We start from the raw sequence: 26,714 nt of genomic DNA, 5'->3' as shown, positions 1-26,714 counted from the left end.
CGATGTGTGAGGAAACAAGAGAATTGGGATTCGCCCTAAGTATGATGAAAATGCATTGTGTCCCTTCTGCCCAGGCACTGTATTTGTACATTTAATGTCATGATGTAAGTCCCAGGAGCTGTCAAATATACCTCTTTTTGGATTGTTGTTGTGAGTTGGGTGAGAGATAGCAAAATCTGTGTTTGAACTTCCTCGGTTACCACATCATGAATACAATGGTCATCCAGTAAAAAAATTCTTATCTTGATAGCATGTGCTCATCTTCTGTGATATCAACACACAAATCACGGAAGGGAATTTAAAAGACAGCAACAGCCAAAACAAAACCTGTCCACCTGGCAGCAACCGTGGTAGCTGTGGCATCAGCTAACTGCTGACAAGCATATAGAATCATTCCCATTACTTAACACAGCATCTAAGGAGTGAACTTAATATGACTATGGGTGCATCTTTATTCAATTATTAGATAATTATTTGCTCCTCTGTCTTCACTTGACCTAGAAACTCCGAAGAGTCATGAGTGATTATGCATGAAAGCGGCTTCCTGAAGTCTTTTACTGGCTGACATGCCCCTTTATTGAATATCAATTATTGATTGGATGTTCCAGTTGATCAGACAGATCTAATACATTACAGCATCACTGCAGTTTTGGTAATGCAGGTTGAAAATCCCAGAGCATCAAGTTTGCACACAATTCCGACTTTCCCTGAAGCATTTGGCCTGATTGTTTGTAAGGCATCTTAATCACAATCTGGGTTGATTAAATAATAAATCCACAATCAGAATATCAATAAATACACCCCTAATTAATAAATAATGTAAATACATTCTGCCAGTAGAGATGGTTCCTGTGCCTCTAAGCAGGACACAGTAGACAGTTAAAATACAGAATGCAGATTTGTATTCATGTGCAGGTGTTTGTTAAACAGGTAACAGTCTGCAGGGAGAAAACACAGCTGTGTGCTCAGTCATAACTGTGCATCTTCATAAGTATTAGCACAGTGCATGTGAAGACACATACTCCATCTTAAGTCTTGATGGTTTTGTTAGAGCTGACTGTTCAGTTGCCACTGTGCCTCATTTACACTTCAAAGAAAGGACGTCTGATTTCGAGAAGGGTCTATCTGCGGGTGTGCATACCTACATCACACTCCCACTTTACTACACGACACAGCCTCCTGACCCCTAACCCTTATCATCACATTTCTCATGCCTAAACCTAACCAAGTGCATGTGTTGTATAGATACTGTGAGTCTGCAGATAGACCTACTCGCTCATTTTTCTAAAAACATGTTTCCTCTCTCCTTGCATCTTTTCTTTGTGCATTTAGTCCCACTCACTAAAGACACAACAATGATGCAAGTGAGGGAAACGTGGATGCATTTAAGGGAATTGTGGGGCACCCCATCATACCAGGCAAGTTTGAAAATCCCACAAACAAAAGCTTCTACATGAGAACTGGTGTTTTTACTTTTAGTTAAAGTCAAGGAAGTTTATGCAAGGTGAGTATAGGCTGGACTTCACCAAAATATGAATGTAGCATTAAAGTTATGTTGCACTTGCATTTAGTGTTAGTGTAAGTCAGGTCAGAGGTCTGTCCATCAGCTCACTGTAAAATAAATAATCCAAACAAATTGCTGACACGACTACTGCTCAGATACCAATGAACTTTAATATTCACAACATTTCACTTACCCTGAGGGAGATATGGTAATTCCCATATTGGTAGTTATGGTAGCCCCATAGTGCTTTGCCCCTTCTGCTCACTTCTTCTGTCCTCTTGCTTTGGTGACTCACTCTACTTGATATCCTGTAAAATAATGTCTTTTCCCTTGTCCCAGAGACTTTCACTGCACATACATTTTTTACAGGACATTTTAACCGCTGGAGGCTCTTATCTCCACAGTATTTCTTTCATTGTTTTATTGCTACTTTTTCAACTGACAGGACACCAACATCAGAGACACACTGTAGAGGTGCAAAATGATATCAACAAGACTCAAGGCTACATCTTGTATTAGTTGTATTTTATTGATACAGAGCATTCACAGCATGTTTACTATGACATACATTTACAGCATGTTTAATATACAGCATATTTAAATAAAATATATTTTATATTTACTGTCAGCATGTGGCACTATAAACAAAATAAATATGTAATATATATTTATAAATACAAATCATAATTTCAATGTAACTTCACAAAAGCACAAATCTTGCATTAAAACTCCTATACTGTCCAACATCTGCAATTGAACGGGAATCATTGCACATCTGTATATTGTACAGCCTTGTCATAAATTCATCTGTAAAGGAATTTAATGCAAGCTAGTACTGGTTTTCATGACATGTAAAAGCTTCTGTCTATTCTGAGGTGAAACACTACAAATCCCACATTCTTCCTTGATGTTTAGTTGATGTTTACTTTAGTAGAAGTTTAGTGGTGATTAGTCATTTTGAAATCTCATGCAAAATAAAGCTGCACTGTAGTGTCACAACTTTGTATATATATAAATACTAGTTACACATAAACTATAAGGGAAAAGACAAACAGTCTGTGTCTCTATGAAGGAAATGACTGTCAATATTTAGAGTCAAAGTGCCTCTGTAATGATGTTGGTCACACCATGCACCTGTGTGAGCTGCTTGCAGTCCAACGAAGCCAGTAATTTCCTCGGCCCAGGCAGGGTGGGGACGAAGTGCTCAGTCAGAGACACAGTAGCGCGGCTGCCAATATCCCTGAGGGTAGGACAGGAAATGACAATGGCAATCACAAAAGAGAAAGATAGAAACGGTAGTTTAAAAAAAACAACAACTGACCATGATAGAAAGCATATTTTTCTCCTCACCCATAATTAATCTTTCGAGCAGGTAGAAGGCCCAGTCCTTCCACATGAAACATCACTGCTTTCAGGACCTGTGGTAGTGGGTTTGTAAATGAAATCTCTACTGCCATCTTCTTCCCTACCACAGCCTTCCCGATGGGCTGTGTGAGAGAAAAACAAAGAAAGAAAAAAATAGGGTTAGAACCTGAAATTATATTTTAATCTTCTTACTAATAGTATTTTCCCCTTGAGATGTTTGTCTTACTTTTATGATGAGGTCTGGGGTCCGCAGTCGGAAACTGAACTGAGTTGCCAGGACCTGCTGTGTTTCTTTGACCCTGCCTGACAGTGTCAGCATCAGGGCGGCCTGGTCCACCAGTTCGTCTTTGTAGTCTTTATACTTCAGGCTCCACTCCAAAACATTAACTGTAGAGAGGATGTAAGTATATTAATAGATGCATGTAAAATTTATGTATTTCTGGTATTAAGGTTGTGTACTGAGATGTTCCAGTCTGGATGAAAGATGTAGACCTTCTGACCACTCAACAGACTGCTGTTGTCATCCATTAAGTGAAGCATGGCTAAAAACAACCCTGGGTTCCAACACATACATCATCTCCCTGAAAACCCACTATAAAAGTTCCACTCACCCTCATTGGGCAGCAAATCAATATCTGCTTTGTCCTTAATGACAGTTGCCTTGTGCACACCGGTGTAGTACATGACCGCTGCTTGGCTGTGCAAGGCGACTTTACGATTCTCTGAGCTGCTGTTTCGCAATGTGATGGTCAGCTCTGCATCACTTCCCATTTTAGGACCTTCACCATCCATGGTCACTTTTACAGAGACATCCTCTGCTGTGGGTGAGGAATAGGCTTCTGACTTGGAGCCATAGCGACATGCTGTCTCCACAGCAATGCGTTCCTGCTCTGAGCCTGAAAATCATAAGAAATGTCAGCCTAATTTAATATACCCTGAATGCTTGTGATCTCCCTTATTGTCTGCACTTAGTTTGATGATACCTTCAGGGTGTTTGTAAAGGTGTGTGATATCAAAACGCTCATCAGAGCCGACAGCCTTGGTGCTGATGGAATGGCCCACAGCCTTTTTCTCACTGAAGATTTGTTTGAAGGTCCCATCTAGGTTCCTCTGCCAGTAGATTTTGTCACTATTAACCTGAAGATGGATAGAGAGGGAGTTAAAAAATGAACCTCTAAACAGATGGAAGACATCACACATCTTTGACTTGTGCCATATGGCTCATTATTGGTGCACTGTGCCTGCATAATCTGTCAACACAAAACAACAAGAAGAGGCTCAGTTGGTCGGTCCTGTGGGTCATAACTGTATTTTAGCAAGTTTGATTGTTGCATTTGTAATATTTGTCATGCAGCTTCATGGAATTTTAAAACTGCATTGCTGCAGTGCTCTTTACATGTTTGACAAACCTCTGCAAACACGAATGGACAGTCATGTTTGAGGTACACCTGACCATTGCGGACAGCAGCAATAGAAGCAGGGCCACAGCGGTAGGTGCCTATGCTGGTCTCCTGAGGCGTGGCGTCGACAGCTTGCCAGCCTCCCATGCCTGGAGGTAAGTCTGGACGAGTCATCCAGCTGTCATTCCACACATGGAAGTTCCTTGAAGAAAAGAGTTGAAGGTCAGGCTTAATAAATTTCAGACTGATGAATGCCATGCTGAGTAAAACTGTATTATGTTAAGCAGCAACAGTACACACCAGATAGAGTCCGCATTGAGATGAGCTATAGGGTCCAGGTTCTCATCCAGATATATATCTGTCGTCAAGGAGACGTCAGTGTCATGGGCTGAGCTGAAGTTGGTCACAGTTCGAGTGGGAATGCCCAAACACCGTAAAACTGCAAAGAATATTAGTGAGTAGACATCTGTGGTCAATATTTGTGAGACATTTACTTGCCACACACTTATACAAGCACATGTAACATATAGCATACAAGAAAGGAAAAAACACAATCAACTAACCTGTAGTGACTACGCCAGCAAAAATCCAGCACTGGCCATACTTAACAGGGCTGCCGTTCTTTTTATGGTATTCCTTCAGGATTTCAACACTTCCAGTCCAAAATGTTGGCGACGTTCCCATTGAATAGTCTCCTGACCAGTTTCCCTCCAGAACACCACCATGTTCATCAAGCGAGTTGACCTGGATCAATGCAGGAAAAAATACATTTATTTTTCAACATACTACAGAGTTTGATACTTCAGGACGAGTGAGACATCCTTTTCTATATGTGTTTAAAGTGTGTGCAAACATTTTAACAACGCCAAGAGTCTATAGTAATCCTAGCAGTTCTGTGAGGCACAGTCACATGTTATACATGTTAACATGCTAACGGTGGCAATGCTAACATGATGTGTTGATGATGTTAAGCAGGTACAATATTTACTCTGGGTTGTGTGTGATGTGTTTGCACACTACTGATGTGAAATTATACTCATGCAAATGTGCAATATATATATTTATACACAAACAATTTTAATATCTATACATAGTGTTTGTTTTTGATTTTCAGCACTTTTTAATATACTATAGCCTACTATTTTCAGCCATTGCCAAGAAATTTCGGTTGGATGTGCACTGTATGGTGTATAATCTGAATGACAAATAAAATCTATCTATCTATCTATCTATCTATCTACCTATCTATCTATCTATCTATCTATCTATCTATCTATCTATCTATCTATCTATCTATCTATTTACTAGCTAGTACTAAAACACAGCTGAGACTGGTGTTAGTCCTGGAATTAGTCATTAGCTTTGCAGGTGTTTGATCATAAACCAAAGTATTGGTACATTTAATTCATTTAAATTAACTTAAATGATTTGATGATCTAAATGAAAAGTTATTATCATAATTCATGCTTAGTGAGATGTGAATGTCTGAATCAAATTTCCTGGCAATCCATCCAATATTTGTGGAGATATTTCATCTGAAATTACAAATGTCAAACTTATGTTGGTGAAAGAAAAAAAATCATTTGGAGCTATCCTCTGGGAACAATGGATATTTTTGCCAAATTCATGATAAACCATCTTATAGATGTAAAGTCATTTAACTAGTCAGATATGTCCATCTCATGGTTGAGCTAGAGAATGGGGTCATCCCTATTGACTAATAATGATATGATTTTGGCAGGAGGGCATGTTTAAGACACATTTGTCTAATTGTAAAATGTTGTGTCAGTGCTCAAAAAGGTAGAAAATGTCTTGTCACTCCCACTGTGCCAATTTTAAACACCTAATTTGAATGCATCATCCGTTAGAATGAACACCAACCCATGAAAGCAGATATATCTGTAGGGTCGGTTAGATGTGGATGTTATAGTTGTTGTTGAATTGTTGCTCAGCCACTGTCATGATGTGTGACAACTTATCATGGCTAAAGGTGGTTCAACATACTACTAACTGAACTGGGGTATGCCAATCAGGTGTAAGTAAACTGCTACACTCCTAATGTTCATTATGAGCAGTTTGTGTAGTCTCACCATGGCTGAGATGACTCTCACAATGTTAATCGGGTCTCCCCAACCAGATGGAGGAGTCTCGCTCTTTTCCAGGACAAAGAGGCAAGCAGCAAGAATCCCATCATCAAACTGAAACCAAGACAGACAAGACAAAGGCAGAGAGAGCCGGTCAGTTTCTGCTGCTCCACAAACTCTGATGTGGGAAGTTCACACAACACTCTCACCTGTCCATAGTCCCATGTTCTCTCTCCAATTTGATTTTCAGTGCCATAGTATATTCGCCCAACATCGTTCAGGACATACTCCTTCCTCTCATCTTCATCATCCATGAACACTGCATCATCTGGCAGAGAGTGAACAAAAAACAACTTTAAAATTGGAAATTATTTGAAATCAACCTGGGTGAGTGAACTGTATTTTACAACAGAGGCTCTGACATATTGACATAAACTTCATCTTTATCTTATTTCTTTCTTTCTTTATCTTCTTCTTTTTTACAGAAATGAAGGTCAGCGTTTTTTAACAACATTGCATGGCCTTGAAAATAACCAGAGTTGAATGCACTCAATCGCAAAAAAGAAAAACCAAATATCCAGAGTCTCATTTTGTTGTCAACCTTTTATGTATCTCGAATTCTTAAATTGTGCAGCTGATGACTTCACAATTTATCCCTGTGTTTTATCCCGTGTTTACCTTCACACCAAGGGTTGAACAGCATGTAGACGTCATTAGTAGGGTCATGTGTGGAAGTGGCATGACCGTTCGGGCAACTGGTATCCACCATGAGTTTGTATCGGCCAGTGACTGCCGTAGGTGGTGAATAGACTGACAGCTTTATCCTTTTGTCATTCTGCTCCACTATAGAAGCCTCCCAGTCATCTTCCTCCAAGTCTTCCACCAAAGGGATGATTACATGGGTTCCTTTTGATACAGCTGGCAGCGGTCCTGAAAAGGTGAAGGAAAGCGCATATCACACACATGTCATACCATGCCCAAACACAAGTACACAGTTCAATTACTGTGTTTTCTTTTTGCCACATTTCACTTCCACATTCAATTTAAGCCGCACCTGCATTCCTTCCTTGTGGGGTAAGTTTGAATAAACAGAAACTCAATAGAAAGAATCCATCATGTACTGTCCTGACAACGCGTACACACACACACACACACACACACACACACACACACACACACACACTCACACACGTCATGACAGCATTAGATCTCGATGTATCTGCACTATAAAAGTACTCTTTGCTTATGTAACAGTTTGCCGCTCAGCTTCACTGTCAATACACTGAATGTCATGAATAATGCTGACAACTTAAGTAACTTTGGAGCTTCTGCCTACAAGGTCTAAAGAAAGAACATCAATTTTTTAATGAGAACTAAAAAAACTATCTATTCAGTGACAAAGAAACTCACTATTTCCACCATTGCATACAGCTTGTTTGGAAATGCTCTACTTGGCAGGCACAGCACTGAGCTTTCCTCCAGTAGTGAATATGGAATATTACAGCCCTCCCTGGTTTTTACCCTCCATCCTCAGTGGGTGTGACCTTGCCTTTGTTTGCTGTGTTTACAAATGTCTTAACAGAACTGAGTCGCTGTGCTGCAATTTCACCACCAGATGTTCATCTTTATCAGATTCACTTGTGGGCAGAGGCTCTACTGATTGTGTGTGACAATAGAAACCTGAAATGAAAGAAGCAACCATTGTGAACTGAAACATACGCGCTACTGCATTACAATAAACAGCAGGGTCCGCACTAGAACAACAGCATTAGTCACAGACTGACAGTGAAGACATAACACCACTAGCCTGAGTGACAAAATCATTAGCATGGACTGTAGAGACTGAGCCAAATGGAGTCTCACTGGGCCATTCTGCTGAGCCTCTCTGCTGAGTGGTCTCTGGTGTCACTGTCAGGTCTAAATTTCTCCTTTATCAACACCTTGACAAGGTCTATGGAATTTACTGTTTACAGAGGATGAAGCCACCAAGAACACCAGGTCAAAAAACTGAGACACTCTCACCTCTGGTTGGTGAATATACAGCTGCAGCCAGGAAACCAATAAATGTCCTAGTCTGTAACCACTCGTAAAACAAAAAAACATATGTACGCTTTGTTTTTAGTGCAGATTAAACTAACAAGATCTAATGTGTTAATGAGTGAACTTTAGAAGTGCAGGCTTGTTTTGACAGAGCCAGACTCGCTGTACCCTTTGGCTATATAAAAAGTACTTAAGTGTATTTCCAAAAATCGCAAAGGTCAGTGTTATACAAAATGAATTGTCAATATTTTTGATTATTAAAAGGAAGAAGGGTTCTTTTAACTATCAGAAATGCTCCTTTTCTGTCTCAGTGACAGGAGGTGGCATGTTGGCCTGTGTTTGACTGACAGCTGCTTTTGGGACTAGCGAGTGAACAAGCCAAAAGAAACAAAGTTAAAGTGTAGCTCACAAGCCACAGGCAGACAGTGTTTTCTTGGCAGTGTTTTTAAAGGTTAAGACCACACCTGCATCTAATCAGAAAGACAAACATTTGCTGTTATGTGAACATTTTGAATGTGCTGCAGCTGAGAAGCTAATTAGATATCTCTCACATCTAACTGACATTAACGGTGTGAATGTTTGTTTGGTGGCTCGTTCAACAAGATTATGGTGCAAAATAATGTTTGTAAATTAGGTAAGAAGGAGACTTTAACATGAATGCTGATGTGGGTTTTTATTGTGACCATCTGGTACTACGGTGATGTTACTGAATAAACATTATTTGAAATGAGATTTGGTGGCTTGATTGGCAATTTGATGAATTCATGCAAAAATAGGGAGCCACATCATCTTCCCTTTTGGTTTCTGATTCACATGTGATTCACAGAGCAGGCGTGTGTGTGCTGTTCAGACAAAAAACATACAATTCCAGTTGGACTATAATATTTTGGACACTCAACTTTTCTTTTACACAACCCTAAAACCCAAATGTCAGCTTTGCACACAACCTATCTCATAATCTAAGACGCAGGTTGCCATGAAATTAGCTGAATACATTCATGCACCCAGGGGGATAAACCAATTTGCTTCTAATGACATAAAAGCCTTTCATCCACTACATCCTCAGGAAAAACTTTACTTCTTTGACCATGCAACACGACTTTAAGAATAGCCAAATTGTCAGTGTGCAGTTCAGTCTGCCCTACACTTTCATTCTGTGAGGTGTGATGAAAATTGCAGCCTCTCTGAGCCATTAGCAGGACTTTGAAAGGCGCTGCAAACCACAAAGCCAAAGTATTCAACTGACGCTGACTTTCACTCAATCGTTAAAAAACAACAGTGTTGTTTTAGATTGGGCTGTAATTAGCTTCTCACATCTCAAAATGCAGCGTTTCATCTGAGTACATACTATCCTATGTGTGGTTGAAAAGTGAAACATGAGCAGAACTTGCTTGTTAAACAGTGTGCTTTGAAATTAAATATCCAGCATTTGGAGAGTGGTGGCAATGATTTTCAGAAGCCTAAAAACTGGCATTATCTGCAGCTGCTATACCCTTAGTGATTAGTGCTGGTGTGACAGATGGCTTTTTTTTAAATTATCGGAGGATTATTCATGATTGTGTTGTGTTGTTATTTTTTTATTTTTTGTAATTACATTACAATGCTGACTTAATAGGTTGGAACAATATAAAATCTGGTATTATTTGTCAGAGTCAATTCTACTTCTATATAATATATAATTTGGAGGGGGAAAAAAAGACACTGGGGTTATTTTAGCCAGTCTATTTGCAAAATAGTAACCATTCATTAAACCATGTACATCTCCTAAATGTTAACATATGGGTAAAACTGTCATTCCTAATAAGGCTGCACAGTGTCTCTGCAAAAGAGACATTGTAATTATTCTCTTTAAGCCTCACTTGTTATCCCATGCAGCTGTATCTATACTGTAGCATCTATATTCGTCTTTGTTCTCTCCGCCTTACAGGGTTCAAACACAATGAAAAAAGGCACACATGACAACCGCTACACTGGTGGGCTGAGGCTTAGACAGTTGTTAGTGACAGCATTGATGGTGAATTGTCAGTAGACAGGATTTTTGGTGAGAGCAGGAGTGAGGACATGGCATCTGGAAAACAGTCTCCCTGGAGCATAGCAACCGGATCTGTTACCATAGCAATAGTAACCAAAAATCTCCCTCTCTCTCCCTTTCTCTCTCTATATGTCCCTCCTGAATCTGATCTATCTATACATCTTCTCTTACATATATATTCACAAATATTCCACACACGTGAGCTGCCAAATTAATCGTACAAGACATGAGAGTAAAATCAAAACTTCTTGCTAGTACACCTTATTTCCTCCCACAGCCTTCAACCCATCACCTTCCTCTGACTGTGCAGCAAAAAGGAAACTCCTTAATTGCCATATGCAGCTCTGCACAACGTTTCTTAGAGAGTCAGGGGAGTATGCGTGCTTAGTAAGTGAGTAAGTGTGATTTGTCCAGGCAGGATTATGTCAATCCAGTTTCACACCTGGCCTTTTAGGATTAGAGGAAAGTCATGTTGGAAAATGCATAAAAATTGAATTAGTATTCATAAGCAAGCCTTTTGCTTATGGAGTCTGTTTTGTTGTTGTGAATGTTTCTTTACAGGATTATTCTGAGGATCTGAAAGTGTGACATGAAACATTTGGCCTAACCCTCTGGTGTTTCAGATTCTGTGTTTTGCTGATTAATAAACACTGTACAGTTTCTGTCAAGGACACACCACTGACCTGTTTTAAGTTCGAGGTGAAGTTTGTCAGTGTTGGGGTTAAGAGGTCGAGACAGAGTAATCCACATCAGGAAAGTCTGCCCTCTGCGGATAATGAAATCATCACTCTGGTACAGATTCGTGTGATGCTCCAAGCGGTTCTGCCCTGATTTGCTTTTCATGAGGTCTATTGATCGCACCTTGAGGAGGAGTTCTGTGAAAACAAAGATATAAGAGAATTAAATCTATATTATAGCTGGTGTTTATTTTATGTGATACAATATATAATACAATTACGAGCACTCTAATATGCCAGTTATACCATCTAGCTCGGTATCCCCAGTCCCAGGCTTCTCGCCGTCCGTCCCGTCATCCTTGTCCCCATCATCAACCCCTGTAACCAGAGTGTCTGTGATGTCATCGTCATTTGGCTTGGGGCAGCAGCACGGGCAGACCTTGCGAAACCACCGACGACATCCATTTTCTTTCTCAGGGTTGTCTTCTTCTGGTTCTTCCTTTCCCTCCTTTGTGTCCTCCTCAAAACCAAAAGTGACAGTTGGAAAACGACCTACTGCAAATCTGTTGCTGGTTGAGAGCGTCTCTACAGGCATCCTGAAAAAAACAAACAAGAATTATTTAGAAGACACTTGTCATTTTTATATGTGCTGCTCCAAAGCCTTTAAATGTAAGAAAATGCTTTTCCTGAGCAGTACAGCTGAGTTTAACATCCCTTTTAATCCCTCTTATTAACACACCATCCTGACATGAGCTGACATCCACAACAACACAACAACATGTTTTAATTAGTTTTACTTATTAGCTGTTGTTTGGCTTCTCCTAATACTGAAAGCTTTGAAACTGCAACAATACATTCGCTCTTTTTCAGGGAGCCTTCTCAAGATCCCCCCCTTAAAAAAGAGATTCCCATGTGCTACACCATGAGTAACATTGAAATGACTCTTTGTAGTTAGGTTGCATCATTATTTTGATGATGTAACCCACTACAAAGATTAGTTGATGATGTCTGACAATGTTTTTTTTGCATTTCCAAGAAAGCATTGTTAGAATTATTTATTCAATCTAATAATATTGCTACTGAAAAGAGATTAAATCATGCAATCATCCTGAATGGTTCATTTTAGATTTATATCCCTCCCGTCACCCTTCATAGCCTAAAGGAAGGCTGCTCTGACTCTGTGACGCATCTGGAGCTGATTCTGTGATTATGAATTACAATTTGATTTATGAGTCATTTTAAGCATTTAGGAGTTTTTTTTGTGTAGATGAGCACGTGAAACATACATTTTCTTGTGTAAAAACTCATAAAAATAGACTTTGTCACCTTTAATGGACAAAGATTTAAGTCACATTTCTTAGCTGAAGTGTCCGGTAATCAAATAAAAAAAAACAAAGAAATGTTAACCAGTCAAAATAGTTCAAATCCATCCATTTTCTCTCCCTTTATTCTCTTTGTACATCTCACTCTTTAACCCGCATCTGTCTAGCAGTTGCACAACCTCTCAAGAAAAGCTGTAAAAACGCTTCTCACACATTTTAACATGCATCAGTGACAGTGAATGTTACACAGTGACCAAACAGGTTCAGATGAAGCAATAAACAAGACTGACAATTATCTTGATCCTTTTTCATATGCTAATGAAGTTGAGCTGAAGTTGATGACAGACAAGGATAAAGCCAGTTTGACAAACAATTACAATAAACAAGTCCATAACAACCTGATAAACATAACTACTACCTATGTGCATAAGATACAGTAACAGCTTCAAATAGTTTCTTCTCTTACAGGAAAGTGAACAGTAAAGAGTTTCATAACTTTGCAGCTAAACTGTGCATATATCCTTTGCAGCAGGGGCTGGCAGTGAAAGGACCCCAAACAGCTATAGATTTATATTGAATGATGTTACTATCCCAGCTCATTGTACACTGCAATAACAAAAGGATCCCAAAGCACTTTAAAAAACGCTACTGTATACTTCTATTTGAGAGGGAGAAATTGTACTACTACATTCACCTGACACATAAATAATGCTGGTTGCAGATTCTGATTATAAAATAGATTAAACATATTAAATATATATGTAATATGTTGATTACACTATTCAGCATTATAGAATTAAAAGTAAGTGAGTAAATGTAAGTACATTATGGTAATAATTCCTCACTTTTACTCAGCAAATTAAAAATTGTAATGCAGGACTGTTACTTTTGCAGTATGTTAACAGTTTTACTTAAGAAAAATGTTTTGAGTCTACTATTACCAAAACCAACATTCTCAGTTAAATAAAGCTTAAAAATAAAGCAAGACAGATTTTGCCCTGGCCCCGAAAATGACTGAATCCACTCCTGCTCTGAGAGATTGTCTGTACAGTTTCGTGGGAATACGTCCCAACAGTTATTGAAAACTTGTGTGGACCAAAGTGGATGATCGGCTGACCGACACTACCACCCACAAAGCCATGCTGCTAATATCTTAAAAGGAAACATAGATCTAGTTTAGTCTTGACACTAACATAACACCTGTTGCTGCCAAAATGATTAGGACTGCTGAGGAGAAGGATTGCAAGGAATGAAACTCCATATGGTTGTGATTACACTCTGCCTGCAAACAGCATCATCACGCCCTGTTTACTGAATAGATAATTGCATAAAGCCCCATAAATGAAACTGCTGGGGGACATGACGCCAGTCAATGGCTGTGACAGTGCAGGAAGACCCCGCCTCAATGGATAGATAATGCCAAGCCAATCAACATATCACTGACCCCATGTTAATCATGCAGACGGATGAATTTGATTGGCACAGGTGCTGCAGCAAATGTCGAATTAATCAGTATGCTGCTTAAGTACAATATGATGGTTAAAAAAACAAACATGTTGGCACCAAACAAAAACACAAATATTTTTTGTCTAGCACTGCCAAAATAAAAATGAAGAAAATGAAGATAGAGAGCAGAAGCCAGGATTCAGGTCATGGAAGCATTCATTGCAAATTAAAATTGATACAAATATTCTTTAGCAATTCATATGTGAATATAAGCCAATTATTTTAAATAAACACCTACTGAAAGAAGGCATGTTGACTACAAATGTGCATTTTGTGTATTAATGTCATGCAAGGATTATTATTATTATTATGCCTACTTTAGAGCAGGAATATTTGTGCTACATTGTGGTAATACAATATCAAAGGGTTATCATACCGTCCTCATATAACAATATATATAGTTTTATATTTAGTTAAACTATATTTTTAGTTTATAGTTTTATTACATAGTTATTGGCTCCAAACAAAGTAATGAGGTCCTCTAAGGAAAATCTAACCTAGAGCCCCGTGTTATCTAGAACCAGGCCTGCCCACAAAGTATCTCAAACCAAGAAGAGACCCACCTACGCAGATCAACTAAACTCTTTCCTGCTGCGTCCAATGAATAAAACATAAACGTTTGCTCTTCACTGAAACTAACACAGTGAGACTGTATGACACTGTGTGGATGACAAGATGCCTGCAGCTGAACCTGCTATGAGAGGAGATTCTCATCACTTGATCATCTGTTGTGTTACATCCCAACTATTTGAAGTAAACTTTCTCTGTCTCCTGCGGCTCATGTCTGGGTGTCCAACATGTTGTTTGAGCCCATGTATATATACAACTGAATCTGTCACACACACAGGTATAATTTTGTTAACAAATGTCTCAAATCATCATGACGTCAGCGGCAGATACAACTCCCCCATTTGCTATTCATCACTGTTGGATATTTTCCTTCAGGAGGGTGGTGATCCAGTAAACATCCCTCAGTTACTCTCATGACCCATTTGCCTCTGGCACTCTCATTTTAAGCCGTGAAGAGAGAAACAAAGGGGCCTTCACTGGTTAATGTTAGAAAAAGCACGATGCACATGTTTTGCCCCTTTTCCCATTAGTTTCACATTATTACATTATTACATTGATTTGTTACACACAATTAGACATTAACTAATGTTGCAATGAGTCATATGATATAAAATATTACATATTTATCTAAAGAAAGGCTCATCAGGAATCTGTTTCACTCCACTTTAATGGGGTTGAAAACAAAATATATACTGTGTAGTTGTCCCATGGAGATGTGAATCTATTCTGGAAACAGATCAACATTAGAAATCTTTTGTGACAGAATTCATGCAAGAAATGAAACTCCTAGACTGTTGTTAGTATAATCCTGACATGACAGTAAGGTAGCAGAACTTTCTCTCCACTTTCCACAATACTTTCAAAAGTGCTGTGATTGGAAGAAAAGTTTGAATCCAAATGAATGTGACCATATCTACATATATTTAATAATATTAATCAAATCAATGGTTTAGCAATCAGGTTATTCAAAGACAGAGCTGCATATCAAACAGTTAATTCACACTTACTCAGTTTAATGGCAGAAGAAATTTGAAAATGTCGACTGCAGGAAGAAATCTTCTGTTCGATGTGTCTTTGTGTTTTACACAGACAGACTACATGTTCAGACCTCCTTTAAATAGTTGAGCTAAGACAGTAGAGGCACGCCTTCCTGCTGCACAGACACTAGTCGGGCCAGATTTTCTGTCTGTAACAACAACTTAGGGAGCAAAGGTCCCATTTAAATGTCACAGTCTTAAAACATGATTAGGTTAGAGTTAGGGTTCCTAATGAGTATAAAGGGATGTGGAGAAAACCATAAAACAGGCTTGATACTGAAGCCATAACAATAGTAATAATAGTGAAATCCACCTCTCCTTAAGCTTGTGTCCTGTCCTTGTCCTGAATTCATGTTCTTATTTATTCATTGTTCACTAAACTTTTACATTACGTTACATCAGACTCCTTTTTATTTAGAAAAGAACAGATCACAAAGTAACTCGCAAGACAATGGGGTCAGTACATTTGGTCTAAGTTACTTTCTCTTCTTCTTTTGTTTTCTTTTGACAAGTAGAGAAAGTTTAAAAAATATAATATACAGTGCCAGCGTGAAAAAGAGTGAAAGTAAATGCCTATGCAGAAAAAAATAATAGACCTTTTGCACAGTAGCAGCAAGTGTCCCAGTAAGTCACAGTAGTTTGACAATGAAACAGCGGGACTCTGAAAGTCAAGCAGCAGGTTGAGATTGTGAAAGCCATCATTAATTTCATCATTCACACCTTTGCTTTTCTTACCGTGACATGTCAAAATGTCTTGTATCGAACGGGCCCAGTGGCCCAGGCTCAGTGACAGCATGTGCTGGAATTTAGTGACAGGTGGCTCACCCTCTGTGTGGGATGTCCACACCTTGCTATTAGAAAGGTCTGATTCTCTGGAGAGGGAGTGGATGTCACCTGTATGTACTTAGTTTAAAATATTTGATATTTCTTATTAGTTGGGAGATTGAATCATCCTAGTTATCCACACAGGCTGGTTGGGTTGGGTTTCACTGAATTTCCTAACTGTGATAAAGGTCAAGCCTAAACAAAAACAGCCAAATTGTATTACACAACAGGAAAATGATATTCAACAAGGACAGTAATCCTATTATCAACACTACTCACTCTCAGTTTTAGCAATAAAAATATTCTTATTTCATAGGGGAAGCATCAGCTTTAGCCATGCTGACAAGGGTAAGTCTCTGGATGGCAATGATGGTCAGTCAGTGCACCACTTTGGTCTAGAATGAATTTGACCATGGGTAACCATCCTCTTAATAACTATTAAATGGATCTCCAGGAATTTCTGTCCAGGTATTCATTGTTCCCAGAGTATGAATCCAACCCTATCGCCAGAATATAACATTGTTTCATAAACCACGGATATGTTGAATATACAGTATGTGTCATATGTTGGCCATTATCAGTAGAATAATTATGTTTTATGATGTGACAATGCTGTGGTGATGGTCTGGTTAAGTTTAGGCACAAACCCCACCTGGTTAGGGTTAGGGAGAGATTTTGTTTGGGGTTAAAATGAAAGAATTTAAAAAATAATATCCCAACATCTTGTTAAGAACATCCGCTTCTGTCTGATGGAACAGTGCTCTCTGCTGCTTTGATACTTTGCCAACTTTCCATCTGAGTAATTACATCACCACGCACCCCACCCCTCCTCCTCCTAAAAGGAGAGTCATTTCATCTCCAAGTTATGTGAACTACGTCATTTCACTTGTTGAAATATGTATTGTAGAAATGTTGATATGCTACATATTACATGTATTGAAACATAAAGATTCAGTGTGTCTGTGCTTTGCGGAAACTACAATGCCAACATTTTCTTTCAGGTGACTGGGCTGGATTAATCCTAATGTCATCCTAATCCTCAAGCGCCTCTTAACGGGTCATAGTTTTCACTTATCTTGAAATACTGTATCTCATCATCCACTAAATGGACTGGCACAAAATGTGGTATAGACATCTGTGTATCCCAGATGATGAAGCCTTAAGACTTTGGTGATCCACTGACTTTTCCTCTACAGGTACCAGTTTGGTTAATAAGATTCCCATTAGCTATTCTTCCTCTGGTCTAAACAGTTTACAAGGTAACAATACACAAATAAACATTCACACTACTCATCACAATACACTAACATGACAGTACAAACAAAACACAAAGAAAATAGATGGACAGGTTCTGACTGAATCAATCACCATCTACCATAGCTGTAGCTGTATGTATCATCATTTAATGCCCATATATCCCTGTCAGTGTCACCCCATACAATACTTATTTATAAGCAAAGTTTCTTATTTTAGTTTAAAATGATGTGGGAGTGACTTCCTTTCTTGCATCGCTCCGTATATTACTGATATGGCCTTGTTGAATAATTGTGTGTATCTCATCCTAATGGCCCTGGCACACCCCTAAAACTAAATCATGAATGAGTTGGGCAATAACGGACATTCAGGAAAGCCTAAACATCTAATATCAGTTTTTCTTTGAGAATAGAAAAAAAAGACTTGATTTGTTATGCCAGATATTTTGTACATTGCTTGGTTACAAAATGTTTCCCATTTTAGTTTCTGCTCTGTGTATGCGTTTGTCCCATGATCATTTATATACTATGATAATTCCTCAAAATTTCACATTTGTGGTTTTGACTGAAACATCTTAACAGCTTGGATGGATTATTATGAAATTTGGTAGAAACGGTAATAGTCTTTTAATTTGGTTGCATTTCTCTAACGATTTACCTCTCGTTCACCTGTTCACATGCAAAGGAACGGAAGTGTTGATCCAACCACCAACCCTATGATTAGTGGGTAACCTGCTCTACCTCCCGAGACACAACCACTACTTTGTTTTATGACCAAATACCTGTGTCACTACTTTGTGTGTAGCACTAATTAGCAAATGGCAGCATGCACATATATTACTTTGTACATGCAAAACATCAGCGTCTTAATGAATGAGCATATGGTGTTAGTATGTAGTTTGAATTACTAATATGCCTCAGTAAAGTCTCAAAGGCACAACTTGTTTTTATAATTACAGCAAATCGTTTATATTTCAAAATGAAATGATCTTGGTAAACTGAGGATGATGTTTTAATTAAATGTTCGCCCTATATTTTGACCTGAAAGGTGTGGCATTTTGCAAATTCATTTAGTTTGATGGATTTGGTTGGACACACCCAGAAAACCACTGAAAATGCCATGACATCAGAGTAAAACAATCTTCAACTGTCAAAAATGTATTCACATGAGAAAACTTCCAACACATGAACAAAGACAGTGGTGTAACTAAAGGCTGAATGAGGTGACACACTGCTAATGGCCCTGGCACACCTCTGAAAACAAATCACAAATGGATTAGGACATTGTGGAAAGCCCTTACAGGTAATATTAATTATGGTCTGACCATAGAAAAGACACACAAGACGCTCTTTGGAAGGCAGTGACACAATGTGTGCTGTTTTATTACTGGATCTGTGACTTACTGTGCAACAGTATTGTGTCATATATTAAATGTTTTACACAACCTTTTAAAAAAAATGTATATGAGTACTATGCAATACTATGCTCATCAGTTAGAAGCTTTTCTTCAAATTCAACCGTTTTAAAGCTTGTAGAAGCAATAAGCCAGCGTTACTGCACACCAATCCATATACAGTCAGTTTAATCCATTATCAGGGTTTTAGCATGCATTTGGGTGTGTTGTGTTATGAAACATCCGTACGCACAGAGAACAAATGCAACATTGGTTATTACGCACTCTCTCACACACACACACACACACACACACATACATACATACATACATACATACATACACACATAAATCTGTATTTTTCATTGACGGTGTTAGAGAGGTCTCTGACATATGCTTTGAAGCATCATGCATTCAGACCCTCGGGGGTCGGTGTGATTGACATTCTGCCAAAACAAGTGGAACAAACAGAGTCACAAGACACTTGGAGAAACACCCACTTGCTCTTTCACAAACAAACACGCCCAAGAGTGTGATGGACAACCGAATGACGGGAAGATGGTGGCAGAGATTTCCGCCCCCTCCATCTGATCAGAGCAGGAGGTCTGTGACTGAGGGGAGCAGCTCGGCTAATTCCGACTCGATATTGGTGGTCTGAGTGACGGGGTTGCCACGGAGATCAAGGCGTTTCAGCTTGGGGCAGGTGGCCAGTGGCTGCAGATCTGCCAGTGTAGATATTTCTGTGCGTTTGGGTTAATGAAAAAGCCTTTGTGTGTCCTGTGGTGAGTAACATTAGCAGAAATTAATAGAAAGGAGGTGTGATGCACATAGTCAATGCTCCCAACACTGGTGCAGTAAGTAAGATCCAAATATTAAATATGGCATTGGGATTTTAATTCATTTTTCTAAATATATAACTGAGGCCAAACTACTGCAACCGTAATTCTGCATTCATTATAGAAAACCCCCCTTGACTATATTGTAAGGGTGGTAACCTGCAGACCTCATTAATTCCTCTCAAGTGTATCAGGGGAAGTGAAGCGTGAAGGGGAAGGAGTCTGCAGTGATGATGTGTGGTTAAGTGTCTCTTCCCTTTTTAATGAAGCTGTTTGCGCTGTGAAATTGTGGCGCTGATTTTATTTATTCTGTCGCTAAACAAACACAAATTATTCATGCGTGAAGCTGAAGAGGCTAGTTACTGCTGCAATTTCCAAACTCCGTAAACACCACCTTTGAGTGTAGTACGTCTTTTACATCACACTCTTCACACATCGTCAGCTGCTCGCACTCTTTACACTGGGTTGTTTTGCAGCATTGAGCCCTGCGCATTAAGAGCTGATTCACACATTTCTTGAGTCACTAGTATTCTGTGAGAGGAGGGTAGATACTTTATAAAATATTTAACTCTAGGACAGTGGTGCAAGAGGATCAACACAGATCCAAAAAAAGATGTTCTCTGACAAACAAGCTCATGAATATAAATCTTTGATTTAAGGATACTGTTATTCTTCAAGAGGACCTCCTCCAGTTTAGGAAGGTGATACACTCCTTCCAGGTTCTCTATGGAGTTGTTATCAGCCTCCAAGACCTGTAAGCAAAATGAAGTCATTTTAATCACACATACTGCAGAAAAAGGAAATCATTTTATATGAGTCCTGCTGTAATCAACCAACTGAGGTACACACAAAAACTACAGAGAATCACTGTCCAGATAAGATAGATAATTGAAATTGAATTGCAACTTTATCACCTCCAGGCACTGCAACATTGCAAACTGAGGGGGAAGCCGCTGCAACTTATTAGAGGACAAATTGATGTGGGTGACCAATAACAGCTGGTCCAGGTGGCATAAAGTGGTCAGGTTCTGTTAGAAAAGACGCACAGAAATGACTTTTCAGAACATCCCTACATGGCAGACAGGATTTAATGAAACCAAAATAGGATTTTGTGTCGTTATTCCAAGCCAACCTTGTCAGAAATACTGAAGACGCGCACTTCAGCATACTCCATTTTCAGAATAGTGTTTTCAATCATAAACTTGCTGCACAGGTCACTGTAATAGGCGGAGCGCATGGAATCCACTTCCTGAGGGAGAAAATGAGTGTTCAATCAAACCTGTATTGTATGCAAATACATTTTACAATCATTGCCATAGACTGTAAACAGTTGGTGCTGACTTTGAGTGTTTGGAAATGAGCGAGTGTCTCCTTTTCATATCCCAGGGGGTCTAGTGCCCTCATCAGGAGGATAATGGTCAGTAAGCACCCTGCAGAGACAATGAGGGGAGTTCAGTGACTGTGTGAAGGGATCAGCAGCAGCAACAACAACAACAGCAATGCTCACTCTGAGGTGTTTATATGAAAGAGGTCTACAATTGAGCTCTGTGAAACTCAAGGATGCATGGCTGTAATAACTTTTAAAGCACCTACACTTATTAAGTGGCTCCAGCTCTTGTAGCTGGTTACATGACTGTAGCTCGGACTGTAACACAGAGGTCTTCTCTACTGAGAGTTCACTCCTGCAGAGAAAGAGCACAATCCGTTTTTATTCCATAACGAAGCCCCCCAAAAAACAACGTGCCATGCCGCCAAAACTGTACCTGAAAAGTTCTTGATCGGTGGCAGAGTCACGACACCAACTCTCGCTTCGACCTGTGGAAGTGAGAAAAAAAACAACAGTTGAAGTTTGAGCAAATAAAGATGTGTAATTCAGCCCTCAAGAGAACACGGCTTGTAAAGAAACACAACATGTGTCACCTGTATACAGAGCACAGTCTCTATGAGTGTGTTTTTCAGTCCAGTGCACAGTCAGATTGTGCTCATTTGAGATGTCACTTGTCGTTCCAGGAGGAAGGTCACAGATCTGAGCCAGCGTTAAGGTTAACAAAGAAGAAAAATAAGGAGGCTTTATTCCACAAGTGAGGGGGAAGACAAATTGGCCACCTTTAAAAAGAACTACAACCCCACCCAGGTACACAGCATGAGTGTGCATATTAAGTTCATGGTTAGTTTCCAGTTTCAATACAGAAAACTTTAAGAGCTGTGGACAGGCATGACTAACAGTCCTTTAGATAAACTAGCCTTTAGCAAGTTGAAAGCTACAAAAAGCTAGTAAGTGGACCTTGAGTGGGATTGTTTAGAGAATTCCAGAAATCAATTATTATAAAATATAAAAAATCTTTGGAATTAGACCACTCAAAACCATATTTTGCTTGTTCTCACCACAAGAAGCTCAACCTGTGAGGTCAGACGCACCACAGCACTCCTGGAGCTGTGGGGAGTTTCCTGTCTTACTGAAGGACACTTGCACTTGCATTTCCTTTAGCTGTCTTCATTTCCAAGAGGCGTTATCAATGAGCACAGACCAAAATGCCACTGGATGCAACTGATAGACTTACAACCAATCAGAGCAATGAAACATGTGATAAGCACTGAGCAACATAACTCTCTGCAGCATCTGTACAGTTATCCTATCAAACCTGCCCCGTATTAGATAAACGTTGTGATTGGCCCGACATTTGACCAGATCAGATCTGTGTGAACAGGAGGAGGGGCCAGACGCATCTGCCAAAGACAACAAAACACGATCTTGCAGATTCATCTGGTTCCCTGGCAGGTCCTTTTTGTCACTCTGTCTTGACATCTCAAAAAAAAAAAAGAAGATAAAATCGCATTCCATTGAAGTAGACTGATCAAACTATGACGGTGAATGACTCTCTCTTTCTCTTCAATCACATACCTTGACATCTTATCAGCATGTGGAATGTGACGAATGATGAGAACAGAATGTTAAACCAGTAATGTGTTCAACCGGCAGCACACGGTGTCAGTCGACAATACTGTTGGTGGCAATTTCATATCATAAAAGAAAAGGATACCCAGACAGGGCTGTGTTTGAAGCGAGGATGGACACTCCTCCACTCCACTCTCTGGGGCTGACCGTCGAGCACCAGCAGAAGCCCGACCGTCTGCGCCTGACAAAAGCCGCACAAAAAGGTTGTTGAGTAAACACAGTGGGTATAAGATAAAGAATCAGCATTTTCTCATAAGGATAAGTGAAGACACTCACATTGACAGGCCTAGAGAAGGCAACAGCAACTCTTTCCTCATCCCGACTGACGTACACACAGCTTATCATCTCTTCACGTTCCGCTGTAAGAAATAGAGAGAGGTTAACTTGGAGAAAACTCAAAATGTAATAAATGATGAATTTGCAAGTTCATAAAATATGGATGTACTTCCATAGATATCTGAACATACAGACACCACTACAGATATACGTACCTCTGCCTAGCAACCAGCGGTAGTAGAACCAAGCACTCTGGTCGTTGGGGTCGGTAAAGAAAGCGTTCTGTACAAGCTCATATTCTGGGAGAGAAAGAGAAAAAAGAGAAATGTTTAAATGTTCAATGTAAATGTGATCAAATTACACAGACGACATCACTTGCAGAACACAACAGTAAAGTTTACAGTAGAAGGTAACATGGGAGTGGATTTTCACACCTGTCCTGTCCCAATCCCATAATAGTGTAAAAAAAAAAATCCTGTCCCATTGCAATTTCAGAAATACCAACCAAAATCCAGAGCAGACAGGAGAGTATCAAAAAATTATTTAAAAAAAGACAATGACATGCATTATTTTAAAAATAAAAATAAATGAATTTATTCATATTAGAGCTGCATACTATTTCTATATAAAATCTGACATTTTTTATATGATGAGATATAATATGATATGATATATGATGTGATATGATATGATATGTGACTTGTTTTCCTGTCTCATCCCAGTCAAATGATGAGTAGCAGGAATCTAACGAGCGGGACTCCAACAGGAATCCCATGACCCACAGGATTCCTGAAAAAATGTCTATAGCTTACTTATTAAGACTCAGGCTGCCCCCTGTCTGTTGATTTTGTGTATTACTGACTAGATAATCTGGCCATTCAACCTGGCTGAGTTGTTGAGTTTACCTTTAAGTAGCTGCTCCTCACAGACGCGATGGGAGTGGGTTTGCGGAGAAGGTGGAGCGGAGGACTGGGGAGGCTTGTGGCAAGGTGAGGGAGGTTCAGGGGACTCCGGGTGGAGCAGTGGCAGTAGGGTGCTGCGGTAATGCCAGCTGGAGTAATTGGAGAAGTTGGAGCCAATAAGACAATCGGTAAACCCCAACTCCTTATCCACAGGCACGCCAGACATCTTCACAACCATCCGGCGATAATCCCAGCAGTGAACTGGTCAAGATAAGAGAATACAGTGTGAGACATGGAATGAAATAGAGGGTTGGCATGCCAAATCGAAAAAAATGCAGATTTTTTTCAAATCCACTACACTTTTTAATACTTAATATCCTTAATTTTCTACTCCATTACTCACAGTTCCGGTCATCCAGGCTGAGGCAGCGATCACACAGGCTCAATTCTCGGGCCCAGTCTGGTCGAGGCAAGCGGGTCGAGACCCAACCTCGATGGTGCCAGCTGCCGTAGGACTTTGGGTTCACCTTCAGGCATGACTCCAGAAATGACAGCTCAGCCTCGTAAATCTTTTGCACTTCATCCTCTTCTCTGTAGCGGATATCGAGAAACAAAACTGTTATTACCCTGTCTTATCTCAGATATTCAAAAAGTGTTGTACTGTGAATCTACACAACAAAATAAGTGGTAATTATCTAACTTCACGGTCTCTAGGTGCATGAGGATCTCTCTTCTGTAGTTCCAGAGGGTTGCAAAGTCAGGATTGGATGACAGCAGCTGCTGGGTCAACTGGAGGGCCTCATCATCCCAAATACCTTGCTTCCTCTGTCATACAGGACAAAGCAGAGTGTGACCCAAATGCACAGAGCAGCAGACAGGCACACAAGAAGGACATGAATGAAATTAAGTACCTAACTAATCTGAAACTGAGGTTGTAATATAATACTGTACTTTCAATGTCATATATCTTAGAGACTACCATTTAAAGGATGAAGCTGGTGTTATTCTACATTATTCTAGTCTGTCTCTTAATACTTTCAGTCTAGAGTCCATTTGTTTTTGCTGAAGAAATAAATATTTCAAAACAGGTCAATGGTACGTGGATTTAATTACTACAATAGCAGAGCAAACAGGAGGAAATTATGTATTTATTAGGGACTATTTTCAGCTGAAGATTTGGTAGTGCTAGTGAGTATTTGCACCATCAGTATGGTGTATGTGGGATTGAATCTAAATTAATTACAGCGCCCATGTTCATGGTCATGAAGAAACATGCTACCCTGTGTCACAGTGATGTGTTTTTGAATTAGTTGGCAGAGGAAGAGGCTACATTAGGCTTTGGATACATAGACAACACTTGTTATGGGAATATACTACAAATGTTTCAATGGGATTTAAGAAAAACACAGGACATTATCAGCCACATCCTTCGAAGTGTATTGTTAAATGTGTTGTCTAAAGGACCTTAGAAAAACAGGCATCCCGTGCAGCTACATATATCTTCAGTTTCTTCTCTCGCTCCTTTCTTTTCTCCTCCTCCTGCTGGGCTGTGGTTTTAATCTTCACTCTACCATGCTGTCGAACAACAAAAAAGATGGGTTAGTACAGTAGGTACACATCACTTTGCTGTTAGTAGATTATTGTAAATAATTAATTACTGCATGAACAATATGTATACTGTATGAATGCAGTGAAGTAGACTAAATTCAAATAGAAAAGGAATAAATAATGAATCTCTTACCATCCTTTATGTTTGTGAAGGAGACTTTACCAAGATAAATCTGCATATAAGGCACATGAAAGGTGTTATTCAGTATTAGGCCTGAATAACGTGTTTATGACACAGAGAGCTGACAGCCTCACACAAAAAGTTATGACAAGTCCGCATTATTAGCGCTGACGGTAGCTGATCACCAGTGTTTAAATATTCAGGCTTTATTAAAGTTAAAACAACGAATACAAACACAACAGAGTTTGCAGTTAGCTAGCTAATTAGCTCCGTTTTCAGTAAACAACACTGGGCTCATTCAGTCCATTCAAACCAGCACACAACAGTCAGCGGCGATACAACATACATTTACATTACAGAGAAGCACTAACACTGCATTACTTATCCATTGAAATACATACCTGTGTGGTTAGTTGGCTTGTTTTATGTTTATTCAGTATACTGTTTGATTTGTCATGTCACTATCGGGATTTCTAACGACTACAATTTGTCTTACTTCCGGCTTGTGAAAGTGACGTCACATAGGGCGGCGGATTGTAGCCGCTTGTGGCCCTCTAGTGGAGAAAATAGAAAACAGCAGAAATATTCAGGTTTGGTGGTGGAACATCTAGCCTGTTTACTGGTTCATAGTGGAGGTGTTAAATCCTGCTAGAAGTCCACGAAAAGCACAGAACGGCTGTAAATTACATGACAGAGACACACATCCGCTAAAGAGCCTCGGTAAGAGTGAAATGTAGCTGTAACGTTACTAACTAGCTAAATATTTTCTGTTAAACAGAGCAAGTGTTCTCAAATAGTTTTTAAGCTATGCATTTATGTGTTTTCTATGGAAGCCCATAAGCCAATGTGAGAAACTAGTCATTATTTTGATATAATTAGTCATTGTTTTGAGTCACTAAGTCATTATTTTGAGATACTAAGTTATTGTTTTGAGATAATAAGTCATTTTTTGGGGAAAGTTTCTCATTATATTGATTTACGCGATCTTTTTTTCATCACATTGGCG

General features: G+C 39.4%; 2 protein-coding genes across 2 annotated transcripts; both read right to left on the bottom strand.

The window, feature by feature from the left end:
* Positions 1 to 2,599: 2,599 nt before the first annotated feature.
* Positions 2,600 to 11,697, bottom strand: LOC128361795 (protein-glutamine gamma-glutamyltransferase K-like). Its single transcript, XM_053322351.1, has 13 exons — positions 11,409 to 11,697; positions 11,109 to 11,300; positions 7,032 to 7,283; positions 6,563 to 6,681; positions 6,360 to 6,467; positions 4,833 to 5,013; positions 4,570 to 4,708; positions 4,279 to 4,471; positions 3,853 to 4,006; positions 3,481 to 3,765; positions 3,096 to 3,256; positions 2,855 to 2,991; positions 2,600 to 2,744 (listed from the first exon to the last, which is right to left on the bottom strand). The coding sequence occupies exons 1-13, from the start codon at positions 11,695 to 11,697 to the stop codon at positions 2,600 to 2,602; spliced, it is 2,355 nt and encodes a 784-aa protein (XP_053178326.1).
* A 7,625-nt stretch (positions 11,698 to 19,322) lies between these two features.
* rabggta (Rab geranylgeranyltransferase subunit alpha) lies at positions 19,323 to 26,200 on the bottom strand. Its single transcript, XM_053322015.1, has 17 exons — positions 26,110 to 26,200; positions 25,721 to 25,760; positions 25,444 to 25,554; positions 24,680 to 24,804; positions 24,383 to 24,570; positions 23,983 to 24,240; positions 23,293 to 23,376; positions 23,078 to 23,160; positions 22,887 to 22,982; positions 21,766 to 21,871; positions 21,609 to 21,660; positions 21,439 to 21,527; positions 21,187 to 21,275; positions 20,978 to 21,094; positions 20,760 to 20,873; positions 20,510 to 20,597; positions 19,323 to 19,749 (listed from the first exon to the last, which is right to left on the bottom strand). Exons 2-17 carry the CDS (start codon positions 25,721 to 25,723, stop codon positions 19,601 to 19,603), a joined length of 1,752 nt encoding a protein of 583 aa, XP_053177990.1. The 5' UTR covers positions 25,724 to 25,760; positions 26,110 to 26,200; the 3' UTR covers positions 19,323 to 19,600.
* Positions 26,201 to 26,714: the final 514 nt, after the last annotated feature.

Source organism: Scomber japonicus, chromosome 7 (assembly GCF_027409825.1).
Source record: "Scomber japonicus isolate fScoJap1 chromosome 7, fScoJap1.pri, whole genome shotgun sequence".
NCBI lineage: Eukaryota > Metazoa > Chordata > Actinopteri > Scombriformes > Scombridae > Scomber > Scomber japonicus.
The sequence above is the reverse complement of the archived record's forward strand: the minus strand, read 5'-3'. Positions and strand labels throughout refer to the sequence as shown.

What these genes read in the sequence shown, in the direction of transcription:
- LOC128361795 (XM_053322351.1), bottom strand. Translation starts at nt 11,697, where the DNA reads ATGCCTGTAGAGACGCTCTCAACCAGCAACAGATTTGCAGTAGGTCGT. An exon ending in CCTTTACAAACACCCTGAAG is followed by an intron (nt 3,766 to 3,852) that starts GTATCATCAAAC and finishes TATGATTTTCAG; the next exon opens with GCTCAGAGCAGGAACGCATT. An exon ending in TGATTTGCTGCCCAATGAGG is followed by an intron (nt 3,257 to 3,480) that starts GTGAGTGGAACT and finishes TCCTCTCTACAG; the next exon opens with TTAATGTTTTGGAGTGGAGC.
- rabggta (XM_053322015.1), bottom strand. An exon ending in ATGCACCTAGAGACCGTGAA is followed by an intron (nt 24,571 to 24,679) that starts GTTAGATAATTA and finishes TATCCGCTACAG; the next exon opens with AGAAGAGGATGAAGTGCAAA. An exon ending in AGACTGTGCTCTGTATACAG is followed by an intron (nt 21,661 to 21,765) that starts GTGACACATGTT and finishes TCACTTCCACAG; the next exon opens with GTCGAAGCGAGAGTTGGTGT.